This window comes from Gopherus flavomarginatus, chromosome 25, assembly GCF_025201925.1.
Source record: "Gopherus flavomarginatus isolate rGopFla2 chromosome 25, rGopFla2.mat.asm, whole genome shotgun sequence".
Classification (NCBI taxonomy): Eukaryota; Metazoa; Chordata; order Testudines; family Testudinidae; genus Gopherus; species Gopherus flavomarginatus.
The window spans coordinates 11933253-11952999 of NC_066641.1; the positions used below are offsets into that span (position 1 = coordinate 11933253).

Genomic DNA, 19747 nt, shown 5'->3' on the forward strand with positions numbered 1-19747 from the left:
CATCAGTCCCAGGAAAACCCCATCCCCACCACCCAGGCTGTGTTGTTTGTGCTCCAGTACCACCTACCAGCCCCAGTCGAGAGCAAGGGGGCACCTGAGGTGATTCCTGCCCCCAGGTGCTGTGGTCAAAACAGGCAGGAGAGCGATGAGCAGGGTTTGCCCTGGGTCAGAGGGTCACACTGGGAACAGAGCCCAGGTCTCCTAGGTCCCAGCCCAGTGCCCTGCCCACTGGGCCATGCTGCCTATTACCCTACCCCTGCCAGCTCCCCAGTCACCCGCAGAGTCCTCCAGGGGTGACAGGCCCAGCTACCCCTGCCAGCTCCCCAGTCACCCGCAGAGTCCTCCAGGGGTGACAGGCCCAGCTACCCCTGCCAGCTCCCCAGTCACCCGCAGAGTCCTCCAGGGGTGACAGGCCCAGCTACCCCTGCCAGCTCCCCAGTCACTCACAGAGCCCTCCAGGGGTGACAGACCCAGCGTTTCTCATGTAGACACCAAGCCCCCCATCCCTTGGGAGGGTCGGACAGGGCTCCTTGGAGCTGGTCCTCCTCCCTGCCCCCATGCTTAATTATTCCCAGATCCTGGAGGGAACTGCAGACAGCAGGAGGCACTGCAAAGCAAAGGGAAGTCCGCCACCGTTTCAGGTTAGTTATTTTTCCCATTAAAAACAACCCCCCCCCCGGGGTCAGCAAGAACAGAGACCGAAAGCAAGAGAGAGGGAAAGCCCAGTCCTGAGGCTCCACTCCCAGCCCCAGGCTCTGGCGTCAGTCAAACTGGGCTCGGTGCTGGTCACTGGGCGAGCGGCTTTCGCCTGCATTCTGCTGGCTCAGGCTAGATTCTCGAACGCTCCCCTCTAGCCTCAAATTCTGCGTCGTGCAGATGTCAGCCCCCTGCCCCTGCCCACAGCACAGGGCATCTGGGGAGAGCAGGGGTGACCCCACAAAAGGCCTCAGCCTGCTTCTAGGAGGGCTGCTGAAGAAGCCTTGGGGGGTGAGAAGCGTGGGTCAGTGGGGGTGAGGCAGGGCCTGGCCCTGGAGAGCAATAGCAGGCAGGGAGAGTGTCCCTGGGATGGGTCCCACTCTCATCAGGCCTCCTGGGGGCTAAGCGGGACCACTGGCTCTGCAGGTGTGGGGCTGCCTGGGGGCATGGCTGGCACCGGGGCGGCCACAGCTTGGCTACCAGAAGCTGGAGAGGTGCTGGCGTGATGCATCCCTGTCAGCAGGCAAGGACTGGTGGGGTGAGAGCCCCTGCAACCCCAATAGTCGCAGAAGCCCCAAGAGGAGCCCGAGGGAGCACCCCCACCCATAGGGCACAGAGATCCAGTTCCAAGGGGCTGAGCTCGGAGTGCAATCCAGCTGGACTGGCACAGCTGGGGCAGGCAGGGGGGCCCCGTGCGGTGACACAAGCCAGCACAGGCTGGGAACCGGAGGGAACCGCTGGGTTTGTCTGCGTCCAGCAGCCTCACTGAAGAAGCCCCTTGCGCATTCAGAGCAGCCGCAGTGTCTCTTCTCTCCTGCAGTGGATGCAGCTTTGGGGTTCCAGGCTCCTGGTGGAGCCTCCTGCCTGGCTCCGCGCGGCCCCCCAAACACCCCCAAACCCTGCCTGGCTCTCCTCCGCAGTGACTCCCAGCTGTGATCTGGAGGGTGGGGGGTGCGCTCAGAGGTTGGGGTGCTCCGTGCTTTCAGTTTGGCTGCATTGGAGGAGATGAGTGTGCAGGCCTCAGCTTCTTTCGGGGAGTGGGGGAGCAGGATCTGAGCATTGCAGATCTCCCCCAAAGGATGCAGGGAGCCAGGAGAGTCCCCCTGCCCCTCCTCCATCCTCCATTCCCAGCAGCTCCCGGATCATTGCAAGGGCTGGTGTTTACTGGAAACAGGGCTTGTGTACAGCAAACATCGCGGGCGGGCCCGGCTTCCACCCGGGGCTTGTGATCCCTGCTGGGCCCTGGCCTGGAAAGGGGGGACCAGGGATAGGGGGGCTTAGAGATGGGACTGCGGGGGAGGGGAGATGTCCCCACCCATGTTTGGAGTGGGCAAAGCCAAGGCTGGGTGGGACAGGATGGCCCCCACCCCAGGTGGGGGTCTGGCAAAGGAGAGCTGTGGGGAGGGAGCTCTGGAAGGAGAGACAGAGGTGGGGCAGGGGAGCCAGAACGGAGGGGGAGGGGATGGGGGGCAGAACTGGGAACTGGGGAGCCCCCCCCCACTGGGTCTAGGAATGGGCTGGGTCACGGTAGCAGGGGTAGGGGGTTGGTTATAGGGAATGAAGAGCAGCAAGATGCATGGGTGACCCACTCCTGGTCACTACCTCAGGGGGGCGCCGAGGGGACCTGACAGGGTTCCCCCCATGCCAACCCCCGGACTCCGGGGTTCAATCCTGCCACTGAGCCAGGAGTCCTGGGCTGGTTCTTCACCCTCAGTCCTGATTCTGCAGCCATCTGGTGCCAGCCTGGTGTAAAGGAGCCAAGGCACCAAGGGGTTAATGCCCCCAGACCTCTCAGGCAGGGGGAGCATCGCCCCCACCGCAGGACTTAGACTCTCGTCCTAGGGGCCCTGGGGAGCTGGTTCCTCTCTGCAGCAGCAGCCTTTGCTCACTGCAGTGGAAGGTGCTTCCCCCCCAGCCGCTCTGCAGGGATCAGTGTGGGGCCATCTAGCCAGGTATCCCTCCCCCCAGCTTCCCAGGCCCCCAGATCAGACCAACGGCTTGAAGTCCCTCTGACCCCGGGCCCCCCCCGTGGGTAGTCCCTCCTGAAGTGCTCCCCCATCCCTGGACTAGTGAGCTCCGTCTGTTTTGACACCAAACACACACGTCTTCCAGGTTTCTGGGACAGTGTGTTACGGCCTGGGCTGTGTGCTGTGTAAACAGGGCCGGGGGAGCAGACTCCGTGCACCCCGCCAGCCAGCAGCACGCCCCCGTGTTTGTGCGTAAACACCACACGGGAGTGTCGGTGGGGGGAGGCAGGCGTTGCTAGAGTGGGCAGGGAGCTGCTCTGATGCCAGCCCAGGCCCAACGGGATGGAACCCATCACCTGGATGAAATCGGATGGATGGAGGAAGGGGAAGTTCATCAATGCCCTGTTGCCCATTAGTTGGTGCCCAAAAGCCCTGGCCTGGAGAGCATCCCCCACAGGCACAGATTTGGTCCCCTGGCTCTGGGCTCCCTCCATGTAGGTGGCAGAGTGTGCCCCCACCCCAGCTCTATCCGTGGGGCTGGCACAGCTCATGGGCGTCATTGCAGCAGAAGGACGGGGCAGCACCCGTGGCTGAAACGGCCCCCAGCAGCACTGGGTTGGGGGATGCAGGGCCTCCGTCCTGGCTCGGAGCTCTGCACAGACTCAGGGGGAAACTCAGGCCACAGGCTCCCCGGTCTCAGCCCCACGGGGCTTCTCGTCCCCAGAGCCCTGCCCTTTCACCAGGCGATGCACAATTTAGGCCAACACAGGAAGGAGCAGCAGCTGCCTATTTTCCTAGTGTTCTCCCCAACCCCCTGCACTGTTCCCTGCTTCCCACCCGCCCCCTAGGCCACAGGCTCCCCTGACCCAGCCCCACTGCTGCCCCAACCCCTGGGCCAGAGACACCTCCCAGCCCCTGCTACAGTAAACAGGGAAGACAAGAATTTCCCCAGCTCAGCAAAACAAAGGGCCCTTGGCTCTGCCTGTTTCCACAACAAACCCAAGCAAAGTGTTTGCTGTAAACCAGCAGCTCTTCCCAGCCCCCTCCCCGGGGCAGTCCTGGGCTCTGCTCACCCCACCCCCTCGGCTCAGCCCTGGAGCCTGTTCCTGGAAGCCCCGGAAAGCTCCATGCAGCTGGGAAGAGACCCAGGCCCACACAGGCCACACAGCTGCTGGCGCAGCTACATCCGCTCAGGGTGGGAAGAGGTGTGGTCCTTGACCCACCCAGGTGATGGGAGGGCAGAGCTGGGAACAGGGGAGACCCTGAGCCAGCCGCGTGCACGCCAGGTGGGCTTTGCTGGGATAGACCGTGTGCCCGGGCGGAAAGGCCCATTGTGATCTAGTCTGACCCCTGGAGAGCCCACTGCTTCCCGGGATAGAGGCCCCCATCTCGGAAGTACGGCCTGCCGTCTTTCTTCCTGACATACATGTAGCCACATTAAACCAGGCTGGCGGCAGCCGCAGAGCCCAGCTTTCCGAGCACTCGGCGCCAGAGCGGAGCAAGTCAAGGAGTTTTTGGTTCGGTGCCGGGGTTCCTGCTCAAACCGGGGGCTGTGCAGACAGATGGGCCACTGCCGCCTCTGGGCCCTGCCCACGTCTGGCCTGGCTTCATTGCTCCTCACCGTTTGCCTCCCCCCTAAAGCCAAGTCTCCCTTCGTTTCAACTGCAGGCCAATTTAGGTATCGTTTGTTGCTGACTCTGCAGCGTTCTCCCACCTCGGAGATGCCCCATGGGAAAAACAGGCATGTGACATGACAGAGACGATGCACGAAACCGGCCGTCACTGTCTTGTCACGCGTCACATTCCCTGTCCCAGCTTTCCCAGGCCCGAGTGCACAACATGACATGCCACAAGCTGCAGCGTCCAGGAGGCGAAAGGCCTGGGGGACGATGGCATGTCTGGAGTTCTCCTGCACCAGCACAGACAGGGCATGGTAAATCCCCCGGCAAGAGAGACCCGTGCCAGTTCATGGCTTAGCTGTGCCATCACCTGTCTCCTGCGCCTCCAAAGCATGGGGAGGGGGTTACTCAGGCAATGCCTGCTATAAGGTGAAGCCTTCTGGCCCAGCTCCCCGGGGACAGCTGGATGTGGCTATGGTTTTCTGAGCTTGGTTTTGCTGTTTGTCCACGTCCCACCAGGTCCTTGCTGCCTCCTACCGCAGCTCTTGGTTAAGCGCGAGGGGCAGGATCCCATCTCTGCCTCGTGGCTCCAGCACGAGGCGCTTTGCCCGCTCGTGTCCTAGCCATGACCGCCCACCTCCTATAACACAGATGAGGGCAGCCCCCATGAAACGGCTCCAGCTCCCGTCCTTCCCCCCACCCAGGGTGTGTCCAGCTGCTCAGAGCCAGCTGGACGCTGGCCAATCCTTCAGCACGTCTCCCTGCACACACCCACCTGGGGAGCCTGGGAGCATAAAGGCAGGTGCCAGGAGCTGCATCTCCGGACAACAGCCACCTGACAGCGCCCCTCGCTCAGATCTGGGGACTTTTCTGTCCAGCCTCACACCCTCACCATGCTGTTCTGGCACAGCCAGCCCGAGCACTACTGGCCGGGGCCAGGGGAGATGTACCCCTGCTCCGGCGGCAATCTGCTCAGGTAAGTGGTTTTTTCGCATTCCCAAATTGCTCCCCCACCCTCGCTGCCTCTGTGCCTCAGTTTCCCCCTTCTGTAAAACAGGAATATCAATTTTTGCTTGGGCTTGGAGATCCTGTCCTGTGCTAGCTGAAGGCGTACGTGTGTGTGAAATGGACACACGTGAGAGGCGGCAGGGACTCTCCTGCAAACTGCAGAAATGCAAGCGAGTGAGGAGAGGGGATTGTCCCATTTCAGTACCCTCTGTATGTGAGAGAGGCCCTTCAGTGAGTGTTCGGAAAAGACCCAGGCGCTTCTCTTCGTGTGTCTGACAAGGCAGTTCACAGGCTCCAAGCTCTGGATGGGAGAAGGCATTTGGTTTTGGTTTGTTCCCCACCCTCTGTCAAAAATGAGGATTTTTTTTTTTAAAACCCCAAGCATGAAGGACTTTTCTGGCTGGCTCGTGATGATGATGGATTGCCAAGGGCTGCCCAAGCTGTGTCACCTGTGATCAACACACACCATGGGGAGACACGGCTGGTCTGACTGAATCTCCCCACACCAGCAGGCCCTTGGCAGGGACTGAACGTGGGGCCCCTGGAGCTCACAGCACAGGCTTCTGCTGCTGAAGCTAAAAGGCCAGGCTGGCAGCCCCACCCCCAATAAACCTCTACACTGCGTTCAGCCAGGAGCTGGCAGACAAGAGCCCCCCGGGGTTAATGCTGGCGCCTTCCCAACGCTCGCAACCAGCCCTGGGAGGCAGGGGCTAGAGCCGGAACAGCCCCCACCGGGCTCCAGCCACCTCCCCGGAGTCAGGGCAGGATCCTTCCCGCTTGTGTTTCCTCCTGTGCTGTCCGGTCTAGGTGTCCCCAGGGCCAACGGGCTTCCACCCCCGAGAGACGATTCCAGGGTCCGGGGCATTTTCTTGCCACTCAGCAGAAATATTCCCTCCCCTTCCTCCTAACCCGAAATAATCCCTGGGGGCCCACCCCCCTTCAGAGCTAAGCACTAGCAGATGGGTTAGGATAATGCTTCTGAGGGGAAACTGAGGCTCAGGAGAGGGGGAGGGATGTGCCCAGGTCCTAGTGGTAGGAGCTGGGATGAGACTGGCTCCCAGGCCTGTGCTCAGGACACTAGGGGCTGGGGAGGAAGGGTGAGAGGAGAATTATACTCTCCTCCTCTCCTTCCAACATGCTGGGAAGGCTGCGGGGAGGGGGCGCGCACAGGGGAAGCCGCCCCCACCGCCATGTGCTCTGCTCTGCCGCAGGGAGTCCCTGGCACTGCCCTTCCTGAAGCAGGAGGAGCAGAACAACATCTCTACGTCGGCCGAGCTGCACTGCCCGGCCTTCCAGTACGTGCTCTGCACCCCCACCTCGCCCGCCATCAAACAGCACGAGGAGACCCTCACCTACCTCAACCAAGGTGAGCTGGGTGGGCCGTGCCCTGGGCGGAGGGGGTCTCTGCACATGCTCACGCTGTGATCGCCTCGGCTCCCACCCAGCCAAGCCGGAGAGGGTAAGCCCAGAGGCCAGCAGTGGTCCGGCTGCCCACAGCAGGGCACAGAGAACTCCTGGGGAACCGCTGCCCGGGTCTCACACCGAGGGCCCTGCCGTCTCTTCCAGGCCAGTCCTACGAGATCCGGATGCTGTGCAACCCCAAGCTGGGCGACTTCTCCGAGTGCCGGAAGCTGCTGAAGGTGAGCGGGGCAGAGAGTGAGGCCTGCGCTGTTAGTGCCCAGGCTACCCCTGCTGCATGACGTGACCTTTCCCTCCCCGGCTGGCGTGGCTCCACCACCCATCTGCTCCTGGCCACGGAGCCCGGCTGAGTCACGGCCTGTGACAGCGCCTGATGCCCCTCTCTCCCGCAGAGCGTGGCCAGGGTGGTGTTTCACGACCGGCGCCTGCAGTACACGGAGCACCAGCAGCTGGAGGGATGGAGGTGGAACCGCCCCGGCGACCGCATCCTGGACATCGGTGAGTCTGGCTGCCCCTGGGAGCAGCCTGGCTGTGCCCAAGGGATAGGGAAGGGGGGGCATGTACCTGGTCCACACCCCTAATATTTATCTCACACACTAAGCACGGTGCCCCTTGCTCCTGGCATCTGCAGCCCAGCCAGCTCGTAGTTAGAATCCCATCCATGTGGGCAAGGAAGCCCTCAAGAGCAACGCAGCCTCTGATGTGGGTGAAGCAGGGAGGGCAGGGGTCCCTAGGTCAGAGCCGAGAGGAACCAGAACCAGACTCTGCACAGAGGGGACTCTGGGGGCAGGAGGAATCCAAGCTGGGCCTCTGTGCTAAGCCAGGCTGGGCATGCTCCTATTCCTGTGCCCTCCCACCTCCATCGCGTCACTTACTGGTCCAGACACCCCAGAAATGCCATCCCAGCCCTGGCAATCAGTTGAGAGTTCTGGGGGACCCCCAGGCTCCCCCTTGCTGGGTCTGGGCCAGCTCCACCAGCCCACGCGGAGGCGGTGGGGGAAGGAAGCAGAGGATGAGAACAGAGGGCTGGGAACCAGGCTAAAGGAACTGGGGGCACTGGAGAGCTGATTCAATTCAGCGCAGCCTACACGGGCGCAGCTCCTGCAGATACCGGGAGCTGGGCCACCTGTGAAGATTTGAGCCCATAAAGTGCTTACAGGACAGGATTGCGAGCCTGGACTCCAGGATCGTATTCTCACCTTTGGGAGGAAGCCTGGTCCAGTGGTCAGAGCAGGCACTGGGACTGCTGGGTCCTAGCACCTGCTTGAGGACCTTGGGCTGGTCATTCTCTCGGCCTCACTTTCAGAACAGCTGCCTACCCCCGGGGCTGGGAAGCTGAATTTGCTATGGCATAGTAGGGCTTTGTGATCCAGTTTCATGGGAGGGGTGAGAGCTCCGAGAACGTAGCCAGCAGGTGGCTGGGCAGAGGCTCACGGGCACTGGATTCTTCGGCCGCTTCTATTCCACCTGGGTTCCTCCATCATGTCCATCCCTATGGTGTCTGGGCACCTGCTGCCCCACATACGCATCTCCCTGGCTCCGGTCCTGCCTGATTCCTCTGTGCCCTGCTTGCAGACATCCCCATGTCTGTCGGGGTGCTGGAGCCGCACATCCACCCCACCCTGCTGAACACAGTGGAGTTTCTCTGGGACCCCACCAAGAGGACGTCCATCTTCATGCAGGTCAGAGCACGGGGAGGGTGGAAAGGTAGAGCGCGGATGGGGAGGGGGGAGCCAGGGGGCCACTCTCACCCCTCCCCTCCCGGCAGGTTCACTGCATCAGCACTGAGTTCACGCTGCGCAAGAACGGGGGTGAGAAGGGCGTCCCCTTCCGCATCCAGATCGACACCTACAAGGCCAACGAGAAGGGCGAGCACGTGGATCACCTGCACTCAGCCAGCTGCCTCGTCAAAGTGTTCAAGGTGCCAGCACCGCTCTGCCCCAGGCATGGACTGGGCACCCTCTCTGGCTTCCCCTAACGTCCCCTGCTGCCTGGGCCGGGGGGAGGCCGGGCGGAAGCAGCATTCAAACAGACAGTCGTGGTAACAGTCCTCAAGGGCAGGGGTCTGGCACCCTGGGGTCAAGCCGGGGGCATGGAACCCAGGAGTCCAATGCGTCATCCTCCGATACAGCCACTAGATGGCCCAGCCCTCCCCTGGGTCCACGGCCTCGCAGTCCCCAAGAGAACCCAGGAGTCCTGCCCTGCTGTAGCCACTAAATTCTGCTCCCTCCTTCTGTCACTGGCGTGCAGGGTGCTGCTCCGGCTCTGCCCCCACCAGCAGTAGCTTCCCACGGCCAGGCCTGAGCTTCCACAGGATGGGGAGCAGTGCAGGCCTCAGCTCTCCCACGCTCCCCCCGTTTTGTCTTCGGGGTCAACTCTGTCCCCCCCACCTCAGCTTGGCAGGCTGGTGTCAGCAACACACAAGTTGTCTGTCAGGAGGCCCAGCAGAGGAGCTGTGTATGGGGGGGGATGCTCCAAGAGCTAGATTCGAAGACACCAGAGGGGTGCTAGCGCCCCCGTTCAGAGATTTATATTTTGCCATCACTACCGCATGGGAGGCAGTGTGGTACAGTGGTTAAGACCCCAGAGTGGGACTCAGCACGCTGGGGTTTTAGTCCCAGCTCTGACCCAGACCTGCTGGGTGACTGCCCCGCTCTGCCTCAGTTTCCCCATCACCAAAATGCAGATAGCAGTACTAAGATCCTTTGCGAAGATCGATGGCTGCAGAGAGGTAGAGGGTGCTGGGGACTTTCAGAGGACCCTATCCTGCTGGCCGAGCCTGGGGGACGGTCTGCACTTCCTGGGGCCAGCTGGAATCAGGGGAATTTGTTTTTTCAGCCCAAGGGAGCGGACAGGAAACAAAAAACTGATAGGGAGAAAATCGAGAAACAGTCACCGCAGGAGAGAGAAAAATACCAGCCTTCCTATGAGAGCACAGTGCTGGCAGAGGTGGGTTTGCGGCAGGTGTGGGGTAGCCCCGGGGCGCTGAGAGGGGCACCAGCCTCGTTGGCACAGAGTTTCTAGCTGTACCTTGGGCCCCCCACGGCAGCCCAGCTGTGGGGTGTGGCAGTGCAGCATTCCTGGGTAGGGCAGAGCTTGGCAGGCCTTTACCTTTAAAGGGGCAGGATTGGTGCCGTGCTCTCAACGGGGCGGGAAGCTAACCAGAGGTGTGTCCCCTAAGTATAGGGCACTTGGAGCTAGCATTAAGGTTCCTATGGGTAGGGCTTCCCGCCCTAGGATTAGGGTTCCTATGGGTAAGGCACTTGGAGCTATGGTTAGGGTTCCTATGGGTAGTTTCCCCATCCTAGGGTTAGGGTTCCTATGGGTAGGGCTCCCTACCCAAGGTTTGGGGTTCCGACTCTCCTGGCTGGGAAGTGCGCACTCATATAACCCCTAACACAGACAGAGAGGGTGGGAGGTGGTAGTGGGTGAGGGTGGTGACTAGGTCTCACTCTCCACCCCAGAGGTGGCTGCATTAAGGGGGGAGCTGCACGCAAAGCACAGCACTGCTAGAGACGTGGAAACTATCAAATCCTCTCCCCTCTGCTTCCAGTGCGGCCCCTGGCCAGAAGCTTCCAGCAGCCCCCAGAGCCCCCCAGCCACCCCCGGGCTCCCCTCGCCTCACGCCTTCAAACTTCTGCCCCCCGAAAGGTAAGCTGGAAAGACCCCCACCCTCCTGCGCTGCCTGCTGCAGGATAACCATCTCCCTTCTCCCTGGCAGGGGTTGTTCCTCGCCCAGCTGCCCCTCAGACAGCCCAGCAGAGAACACGGCCGAGGTAAGAACCTGCCTGGCCCTCCCCTTTCCCTCACTCTGCTTTTCTTCCACTCTGCCATCCCCACCGTGTGCCATGGCCAGCTGCCCTCGGGTGGCAGGAGGGGACCTCGGCCTTGCATGTAACAGAGGAACCATCTTTCCTTTCCTGGCGGGCGGGTAGGGGAACTCTTATCAAGCGAGTCTCTGCATGCTGCAGGGTGGGTGTTATTGCACCCACCTTGCCCGAGAGCAAACTGAGGCAGAGAGACTAAGTGACTTGAGCCAATGCCCTGCAGCAAGGCTGGGGTAAAACCCAGCGCAGAACCCAGGAATCCTGACTCCCATGAACCCCTCTAGCCCTCCGCTCTACATCCCCTCCCAGAGCCCAGCGCAGAACCCAGGAGTCCTGACTCCCATGAACCCCCTCTAGCCCTCCGCTCTACATCCCCTCCCAGAGCCCAGCGCAGAACCCAGGAGTCCTGACTCCCATGAACCCCCTCTAGCCCTCCGCTCTACATCTCCTCCCGGAGCCCAGTGCAGAACCCAGGAGTCCTGACTCCCATGAACCCCCTCTAGCCCTCCACTCTACATCTCCTCCTGGAGCCCAGTGCAGAACCCAGGAGTCCTGACTCCCATAAATCCCCTCTAGCCCCCCGCTTGCATGTCCCCTCCCAGAGCCCAGTGGAGAACCCAGGAGTCCTGACTCCCATAAATCCCCTATAGCCCCCCGATTGCATGTTCCCTCCCAGAGCCCAGTGGAGAACCCAGGAGTCCTGACTCCCATGAATCCCCTCTAGCCCTCCGCTCTACATACCCTCCCAGAGCCCAGTGCAGAACCCAGGAGTCCTGACTCCCTGCTCCTTCTCTAACCCCTAGATTGCACATCTCCTCCTAGAGCCCAGCACAAAACCCAGGAGTCCTGACTCCCATAGGCCCCTGATCGTGTGCCCCCTCCCAAAGCCCAGTGCAGAACCCAGGAGTCCTGACTCCCTGCTCCCGCTCTCATGTCCTGATTGCGCTCCCCTGCCGCGTGGGAACGGAACTCAGAGCCCTTTGCTCCTGTTCTAACCCCTGTGCCACACAGGGACCACCTCAGTCCTGGTACCAGAATAAGCTGCGGAGGTAACCAGGCTTCAGCCATCCGTGGATGCACTGGGGATCTTCCTAAACCTGCCCAATACCTTGATGAGACAGTGGCTGGCAGGAGATTGCAGGGCACAACCATCTGGCATGACGGTGGGATTCCTGCAGAGGTTAGATCCCATGCCTGGGTTGGGACACTGCAGCATTTAGTCCTAGGACAAGGCCTGGGGGTCTGGGCCCAGCTGGGACAGACACTGAAGGCGTTCAGGTTCCTGGGAGTTACCAGCGTCACTCTCCACCTGGAGCTACGCCTGGCGGCTGTCTCTGCACAGGCGTCCAGCTAGCCCTCATAGTCACTCCTCCAGGTCCAGGGGACCCAGCTGAGTGCTGGGCTGAGGCTTGCTGAGTATGTACAAAACTCATGATTGGGGTCTCAAGCCCACCTGTCACTCCAAACACTCCCCTCTCCATCTGTCTGTCCCAGGCTCTCAGTCCCTGTGCCTCCATCCTGGAAACCCAGCAGTGGCTGCACAAGAATCGCTTCTCCAGTTACTGCAGGATGTTGGCTAATTTCACAGGTGAGGCCATCTCACTTCCTGAGCCCATGAAACTAGGGAGAAGTTGTGGGGCCGCGGTGGGATGCTGGGTTCTGGGCCAGGCTCACCCTTGCGTGGCTCTGTCCCGGTCCTAAGGGGATGCTCACAAGACAAATACATCTCTGTGCTCTGGAGAGGTGCTGAGATGCATTGATAAACTCCAGGTGGCTTGGATGATGGAGAGGTTGGGGATCAGAAGGCACATCTGTCCGTGCCCCTGGGGACCTACCATTGTCACCCCAGAACAGCAGCCTCCACTTACAAAAGGACATGGGCTACGTGACTGGTACCAGCTCTGCCAGCTGGGCTCTGGCCTTGTCTGAAGAACCCAGCTGAGCCAGGGGCTGGAGGAGCAGCCTGCTCTGAACAGGTCCATGCTGCCAGAGTCATTGGTCTGATACAGAGATGGCTGCCTTCATCCCCTGCTGACCTAACCTTCCTCTGCGGGGAGTCAGGGGAGGGTTTGAAACAGACAGGAGTCCTGCTCAGCTCAGTCCCACCCAGGGAGATGCTTTCCTTCCCCGGGCAGGGACCTGCGGCATGGCACATCCGGCCCCTGCTTGTGAACTGCTCCGCCCCGGGATTTAGCACTGCACTGGAATGATCGTGCCAATCGGTCTGTCTCTCTTTTGCAGGAGCCGACCTGCTGAAGCTTTCCCGCAGTGACCTCATCCAGATCTGTGGAGCGGCTGATGGGATCCGGCTCTCCAATGCACTGAAAGCCAGGTGTGAGGAGGGAGAACTTCACTCTGCATCCATACACAGGGTCCCCTCCTGCAGTCCTCAGGCAGACCCAGAACCCACTGATTTGCACTGCAGTAGCACCTAGCAGCCCCAGTCACCATCCAGGCTCCCACGGTGCTAGGAGCTGTACATACAGAACAAAAGGACGGTCTCTGCCTGAACAGCTTTATACTCTAGCAATCGCTTTGCTGCACCAAGTCACTGCTCTACCTCATCTAGCAGTAGCTTAGAGAGAAGCTCCCTGTCTTTTGCACCTGGCTGGCGCCTGTCACAAGTCAGTAAGGTCTCAGTGCTGTCACAGGGGGTGGGATGTGGTGGCTATAGCCAGCCCAGGTTTAAGGCCTCGATTTCAGGGAGGGATTAGTGATTTGGGGGGCCCCCCAATTCTCAGAGGGCAGGTGCTCAGCCCTTGTAAGGAATCTGAACTGGGACCCCTACAATCACTAATCACCTGTGGAAATCTTGGCCTCAGCCTGCAGGAGGTGGTGCAGTGGGTCGATGGCCCTGCCTGGCTCCCCGCAGGCCTGCCCGGGCAGAGCCGAGGGGCCAGGACCAAGGAACGGGCTAGTCTTGTGGCGCTTACTGCCGAGATAGGGCCAGGGCTCTGCTACAATTGCAGCAGCCATGGAGCAATAAGGTCCCTGTGCCGGCAGACAGTGGTGATCTCATCACAAGCCCTGAGGTCTGATGTTGCTGATCTCAGGTGACGAGACGTGGGAGTGTCATGGAGTCACAGCGAGCTCCTCTCCCAGCCTGTGCAGGATCATTCCCTCTTGCACACCTGGGTTACCACTCCTTCCAGCTGCTCTCGGGCCATGGGCTCCTGCTATTCAGCCTACATTGCAACCCTGCAGTTCACCCCCATTCCCCAGATGCTCTGACACGTGGGGTCTCATCCCAGCCTCCTCCGTCTACTAGGCAAAGCTATTGCTATCCCCACCCTCCCAAATAGCACAGCCTGGGCCCCGTTAGCTCTGTTCACACAGGAGCATGTTCCAATCTCACAACCATGGTAATATTTCTCTCTCTCTTGCACCCACCCACCCACCCACCCCAGCTGGGGCAGATCAATGCAAGTCTAAAGAGTTAATTACAAGCTTCTCTTCAGCTGCAGAGGTAGGGTAGGGAGGTGGAGTGGGGTGGGGTGTCCCTGAATTCCGCAGAGGAAGGAGGGGTGTGCATTTGAAGCCCTGTGCCAGGGACCCAGGAGATCTGGTTTCAGTTCCCAGCTCTGTTAAACTCCCTAGGCAGCGTCCAGTGAATCACAAGCCCCGTGCCTCAGTTTCCCCACCTGTAAACTTGGCATTGAGGTCTTGGGGGGAGGACATGTGCACACATGCCAGCAGCACTTGACGCTGCTGGATGCAATACATGTTACATTAGCATGGCTACAAGAGCTACAGGTCGATAGGCCAGTCACCACTCTCCTCTCCCGCAGGTGCGTCCGCCCTCGGCTCACCCTGTACATGTCCAGGGAGCCCCAAGCCAATGGCAGACACACCCCCGAGGAGGACTCGCCCCCAGGTAAAACAAGCAGCTACTCTTCATTGTGAGTGCTCCCGAGGGCCAGGTTCAGGGAGCCAGGTCAATGCTCCTTTGACCCTGGGCTGGGCACAGCAAGTCTTAGGCTCAGGAGAGATTCTGCACTGGACTCTAGCTATGCATTTCTGGTGCACCCATCCACGCAAAGCTGCCCCGGCTACATATTTGGCTCAGGGCTGGGGCCACAGTCCTTTGAAGCCAATAGAATTATGCTGGATGAAATCCACTAGGACCTTTCCTATCAACTTTATGGGGAAGGGGCTAAGATGCCCCCCGATGAGCAACTGTATAAAACCTTTAGCCAGACAGCCCTCCCTAAGCACTCGATCAAGCCCTTGGGGTTTGGAATCAAGCAGTGGCTGCCCTGCCTTAGGCCAGCAAGAGCTTTCAGGGATTGGGGGCCACTACAGAGGCTGCATCTGAATCCAAACTTCCTCATACTACAGGAGGGGCTGGAGCTGGGCTTGCAGGGTGGGTTTCTTTCCACTGTAGCTGCAGGTGATCCTGAAGGTCCTTTTGTCGCCCGACAAAGCTCTTGGGAAGGGGAAGGAAATCCCGGTACTGGCTCACTTCCTCTTTGGGGTTTTCTTTGGAAGCCACATACCAAGAGGTCTATCTGGAAGAACTCACTGCCACAGAACTGACCAGTAAACTGGCAGAGCTGCTCAGCCTCCCAGCCAACCAGATCCAGCAGGTTTCCAAGCAGGGCCCGACGGGGATTCACATCCTCATCAGTGACCTGGTAAGGGGGGGATCCAGTTTGGGAAACCTGCTCTTCCCTTCACCCCTTCCAACTCCTCCCTTGCTTGGCAGAGCTTGCTTTTGTGCTGGACTTTCCCAGAAAAGCTCAGCTGCTGTTGGGGAAGGGGTAGGACATCACATGGGGGAGGGGGAGGCAGGAGAAGGATAAGGGGAGTGCCCCTTCAACTGGCCAGAGCATGTCCCGCCTTGTGTGTTCTTGCAGATAGAGCATTGGCCTGGGACTCAGGAAAACTGGGTTTTAGCCCCAGCTCTGCCCCTGATCAGCTGGATGATCTTGGGCAACTCGCTTCCCCTCGCTGTGGCCCACTTTCCTGTAAGACAGGGATAATGATGATGGTGCTTTGAGATCTACCACTGAAAAGTGCTCTATAAGAGCTGGGTATTACACTATCACACCTGCACTTGGCAAGATGACCAAGCAACTGGTACCCACCCTAGCAATTCGCACCCTGCCTCTTAAAACCCTGCCAGAGCACCACTGAAGAAGGAGCAGCTGACTCACACTGCAGCCTGCCCACGTTCTAACCTTGTCTCTTTCCTCTCTGGGGCACCGCAGATGGTCAGGAACCTGCCAGATGAATCCTGTTTCATAGCAGCTGTTACCAAAGGTATATGGCTTCCCTGGGAAAAGGAAAGGGGGGGGGGAATGAGCAGTAAAAACAAGCCTGTGAGGGGAAACTCTAGTCCAGTTGTGATGGCCCTGGCTCACGATAGAATGGGGAAAATGACTCATATGAACCTTGGTCATAAAAGAAGAGGGAGAAAAAATAGACCCACATGAGGTGGGAAGGGGGCTTGGGGAGGTCTTTTTGATAACACACTTTTGGGATCTACCTACGCTGATCCCCAAATACTTTAATTTATAAACACGCCTCCACTGAAATGCAGCTTCATTGGGGGAGGAGAGAAGCAGCCAAGGAGCACATAGCACAGTCAATAGAGGGGGAAGGGCTACTGGGGGAAGCAGATGGCTACTGCCATACAGCCTGCTCTTCACTAGTACTGTATCTGCACAGCTGCCTGTGCAGGTCCAGCTGGGGGTGGGGAAGGCTCCTTCATTCTCACCGTGCGACAGGATTTTATGCTGTCCTAAAGCACCGTCTTACGTCCTCTCGAATGCACGGAGAAGCCCTCGCTCAAGCCGAGTACGAGACATTAGGACTTCATTTCCCAATTGGGGAAAGTGACGGGTGCGTGGGCCTTTGTCTCTCTCAGTCCAGGCTCCAGAAGGCTACCACTTAATTTTAAGATAGGCGCAGAGCGACCTGGGACACTTCAGTGCAGAGAAGCATAATGAGAGAAGCCAATCCAAATCACTGTCTGGACCCAAGGGAGATTTCCCCACAAAGCAGCTGGTGAAGAAGCCAACAGGAGGATTTCCCAGCAAGGCAGTCCCCTCCCAGTGCTGGAAAGAATCTAGGCCAGGACAGCCGCAGCAGCCCAGGGCTGCATTTGTGAAATGGCCATGTGCCCCCTGGTTGAACACATGTTCCTTGCGTAGCCTTAGAGTGCGGCACATTATGTTTACACGGATGCTCCATGGTGGCACTGTCATACACACAGCCAGTGGCCTCCTGCATGCAGGGGCTCGGCAATCCAGAGTTCACCTCTAGGCTGTTGGTGCAAATCCAGCATAAGTCAGTAATGATATTCAGCCTCCTGGAGGCCTCTACGTCATGAGGTTAGTGGGGGAAATCTGTGGGCAGAGAACTTTTGGGTAGAATTTCCAGAGCACCCAACGTCCAGTGAGCAAGGCACCCAAACCCCTTGGGAACCTTTGCAAATCCCTGCCTGCTGGGGAATCCCCTCGCCCCTCTTTAAATTCTCCCCTTCACAGACCTGACTTGTAAGCAAAACCTCAGGCTGAGGTAAGCAGGCTCCTTTAAATATTGTATCATTTGGTTTAATATTAACACTGAAAACCAACTGCCGTTTTTAGAGTTCTATTTTTATTTGGATGTTGTATTGTCTAATCCTTTTTATATTAAAAATATCAGAGCTGAAGCTTTAGTGTATTACTGCCATCTGCTTCAGTTTGGGGGGGGGGCGTTAATGGGATTACAAATCCCTCTCTGTATCGCGGCACGGGGGCACCTCTTAATGATTAAACTAACCACTAGCAACTAGTTTGAGGGCAAAATGTGTGTGTGTGTGGGGGGGGGGACCAGGAGGAGTCCGGCCTGCTCAGACACAGGATTGGGCTGTTGCACACAGGTTTTTCACCGTACAAAGCCAGTGGAGTACGAAAGCTGAACGCTCCAAGCCCTGGCCCTCCATTTGGACCCACACAGGCAGAGCCTTGCACATGGAGCCCTAGTGGGATTGCCCCCATCAATACAACTGCAAAAGCAGGGATTAACTCCACTCCCCCACAATCTCTTGGGTGCACAGGCCTGGCTGGTTCAAACTTCCTCCCCAAAACCATGTTCTGTCACCTGTATCCTGAAAGGGAGCAGGAGACTCACACCTGAGGCACTGTGACTAGTTATGGAGGCTAGGATTGAAATGCTTAAAAAGCCTCTGGTTAAACTTTGGCATTAGGCTCAATGCAAAGCATCCCTCCTTCTCTCTCTTGTTTTTGTATTAAGCCTGGTTGCTAAAAACGATTTTTTAAAGAAATCCCCAGAGCTCTGTTTCGTGCGCCACAATCAGCCATTGAAACGGGACTGAGGAAAAGCAAAAGCTGTTGAACCTTGGATGCCTTTGCTTCCTACATAGGAGGAAAAATACATCTTAAAAAGGGATGTGCATTCACTTCCAGGGAAAGCCCTGTAGTTCAAATCCCCCCTGCACCTTCACATGGGCACATCTTAGTCACTCTAGCCTATGGAGCTTAGGACAAGTGGGGAGGTGTCATAACTTTCCCCAAGCTGAGGGGTGGCCCCCTATGTTTAGCTTTCATTTAAGAAAACCATCTGGCCCTTATAGCACTGATGAAAACCTGCTGAAGATGATGCAATGCTGTCTGCAGCAAGAAGCATCCTTCAGAAAGGTGATAACTCTACCCACCCATAGAGCCTCAATACAGTGAGGACTCAATGCTAGCAATGACCCCTCAGGTTCAGAGCCCCTCTCATCCAGCTGGGAATGAAAATGTACCAAGGGAATCCAGATTTCTTTAACTAGATACCTGTTTGCATCCCCTTATCTGCCTTCCAGTCAAATGAAAGAGAAGCAGTGTGGTGTGATGAAACATTAATGGACCAGACATATTTCACTTGCCATATTAAGGCTGGAATTTTCAGAAGCATCAATAAAGGGTGGGACAACTCCCATTGCATTTGGAAATTAGGAACTTAACTCCTACACGCCTGTGTTAAGAAACCCCTTATCAATCCTAAATACCAGGGATGCTCAGCACTAGAATTTCATCTTAAATAGATTGGTTTTCTCCCTTTTCTCAAGGGTCTCTTGTCATTGTTTAGCCACAGACAAATCCAAACCTGACTACATATAGTGATGGACCGGGGAGGAAAGCTGGCGGTGAATGAAATATTGATTAAGCTATTTTTGTGATCTGTTGCTATCACTCCATTCCTTGTGATGACTACTCACCTGGGGTTTTCATGTTCTCTTCTTTACAGTCTAACTAGAGGGGTTCCAAAGTCCTGTAAATTACAAGTTTAGGATGCTCTGAGTAGGTAACACACACACTTATCAACAAGGACTGCAGGGGGGTGGGGGCACCTTCCCCCCAGGTTTGGTACTATGAAAGGAGGATAAACAACAGAAGAAGGGAATATCCTTCTTGGCTTCATCACAATGGGAGAACAGTGGTGTTGGGGCTAATGTGTCAGTGATATTCAGCTGTTGCCAAATATATTAACACTTGGTCCTTTAGTAACAAGTCTTCCACTTAAGGATCTCAAAGCACTTTACAACGTAAGCCTCAACATCCCAGAAGATTAGGTCCGTATCATCCCCATTTTACAGATGGGGAAAACAGAGGCACAGAGCAGTGACTTGCTCCAAGTCACACTGTGCATCAGTGGCCAAGCCAGGAATAGAACATAAACCCCGAGATTCCAAGTCCCACACGCTGGAAAAAAGAAAGTGAGCCGTTTACTTCAAAAATAATGAGAGTCAACACATGCATGTGCCAAGCAGCAATACCAAGGACTGAGGATCAGTCAGGACATGCAATCATTCCCCCAAACAATTAAGATCCTCCTTAAGTTGCGTTAATGGTGGGATTTCAAAAAGTGCTCAGTGCTGGCCTAACTCTGCTCCTGTAAAGCCCAGCCTAAGCGTGTAAGAAACAGAATAGGTTAAAGAGCCTTTGTCAGATGATCCTTCGCTATTTGCTGTGTGACCTCTAAATGCAATATTTGTGCGCACTCCTTTGCACTACCATCACCACAATGCAACCTCAGCGTTAGTCAAGATTACGGCATATCACACAGACAAAAAAAGGTACAATTTAGCTACATTTATATATTTTTACTTTTAGTTAATTGGCAATATTATATCCACACTTAGTGTCCAGGAGAGGGGAAAGCACAGATTACAATATCATTAAAATAATATTTTACAGATCTCTCTCTATAATATATGTAA

General features: G+C 57.5%; 1 protein-coding gene across 2 annotated transcripts; it reads left to right on the forward strand.

The window, feature by feature from the left end:
* The first annotated feature begins 5130 nt into the window (after positions 1-5130).
* LOC127040740 (transcription factor CP2-like protein 1) lies at positions 5131-17622 on the forward strand. Of its 2 annotated transcripts, XM_050935287.1 has the most exons (15): positions 5131-5258; positions 6502-6656; positions 6857-6930; positions 7102-7207; positions 8285-8391; positions 8478-8630; positions 9548-9658; positions 10263-10360; positions 10431-10485; positions 12031-12124; positions 12778-12868; positions 14325-14410; positions 15025-15170; positions 15747-15798; positions 16406-17622. In XM_050935287.1, exons 1-15 carry the CDS (start codon positions 5176-5178, stop codon positions 16441-16443), a joined length of 1449 nt encoding a protein of 482 aa, XP_050791244.1. In that variant the 5' UTR covers positions 5131-5175; the 3' UTR covers positions 16444-17622. The 2 variants fall into 2 exon arrangements, with proteins under 2 accessions (XP_050791244.1, XP_050791245.1); XM_050935288.1 differs by lacking the exons at positions 15747-15798; positions 16406-17622 and having other exon boundaries at positions 14921-15164.
* The last annotated feature ends 2125 nt before the right edge of the window (positions 17623-19747 follow it).

Bases quoted from the DNA above. Each gene is read 5' to 3' on its own strand.
- LOC127040740 (XM_050935287.1), top strand. From the start codon at position 5,176: ATGCTGTTCTGGCACAGCCAGCCCGAGCACTACTGGCCGGGGCCAGGG. The intron at 6,657-6,856 runs GTGAGCTGGGTG...CGTCTCTTCCAG, and splicing joins CCTCACCTACCTCAACCAAG to GCCAGTCCTACGAGATCCGG. The intron at 15,799-16,405 runs GTATATGGCTTC...TGTCTCTCTCAG, and splicing joins CATAGCAGCTGTTACCAAAG to TCCAGGCTCCAGAAGGCTAC.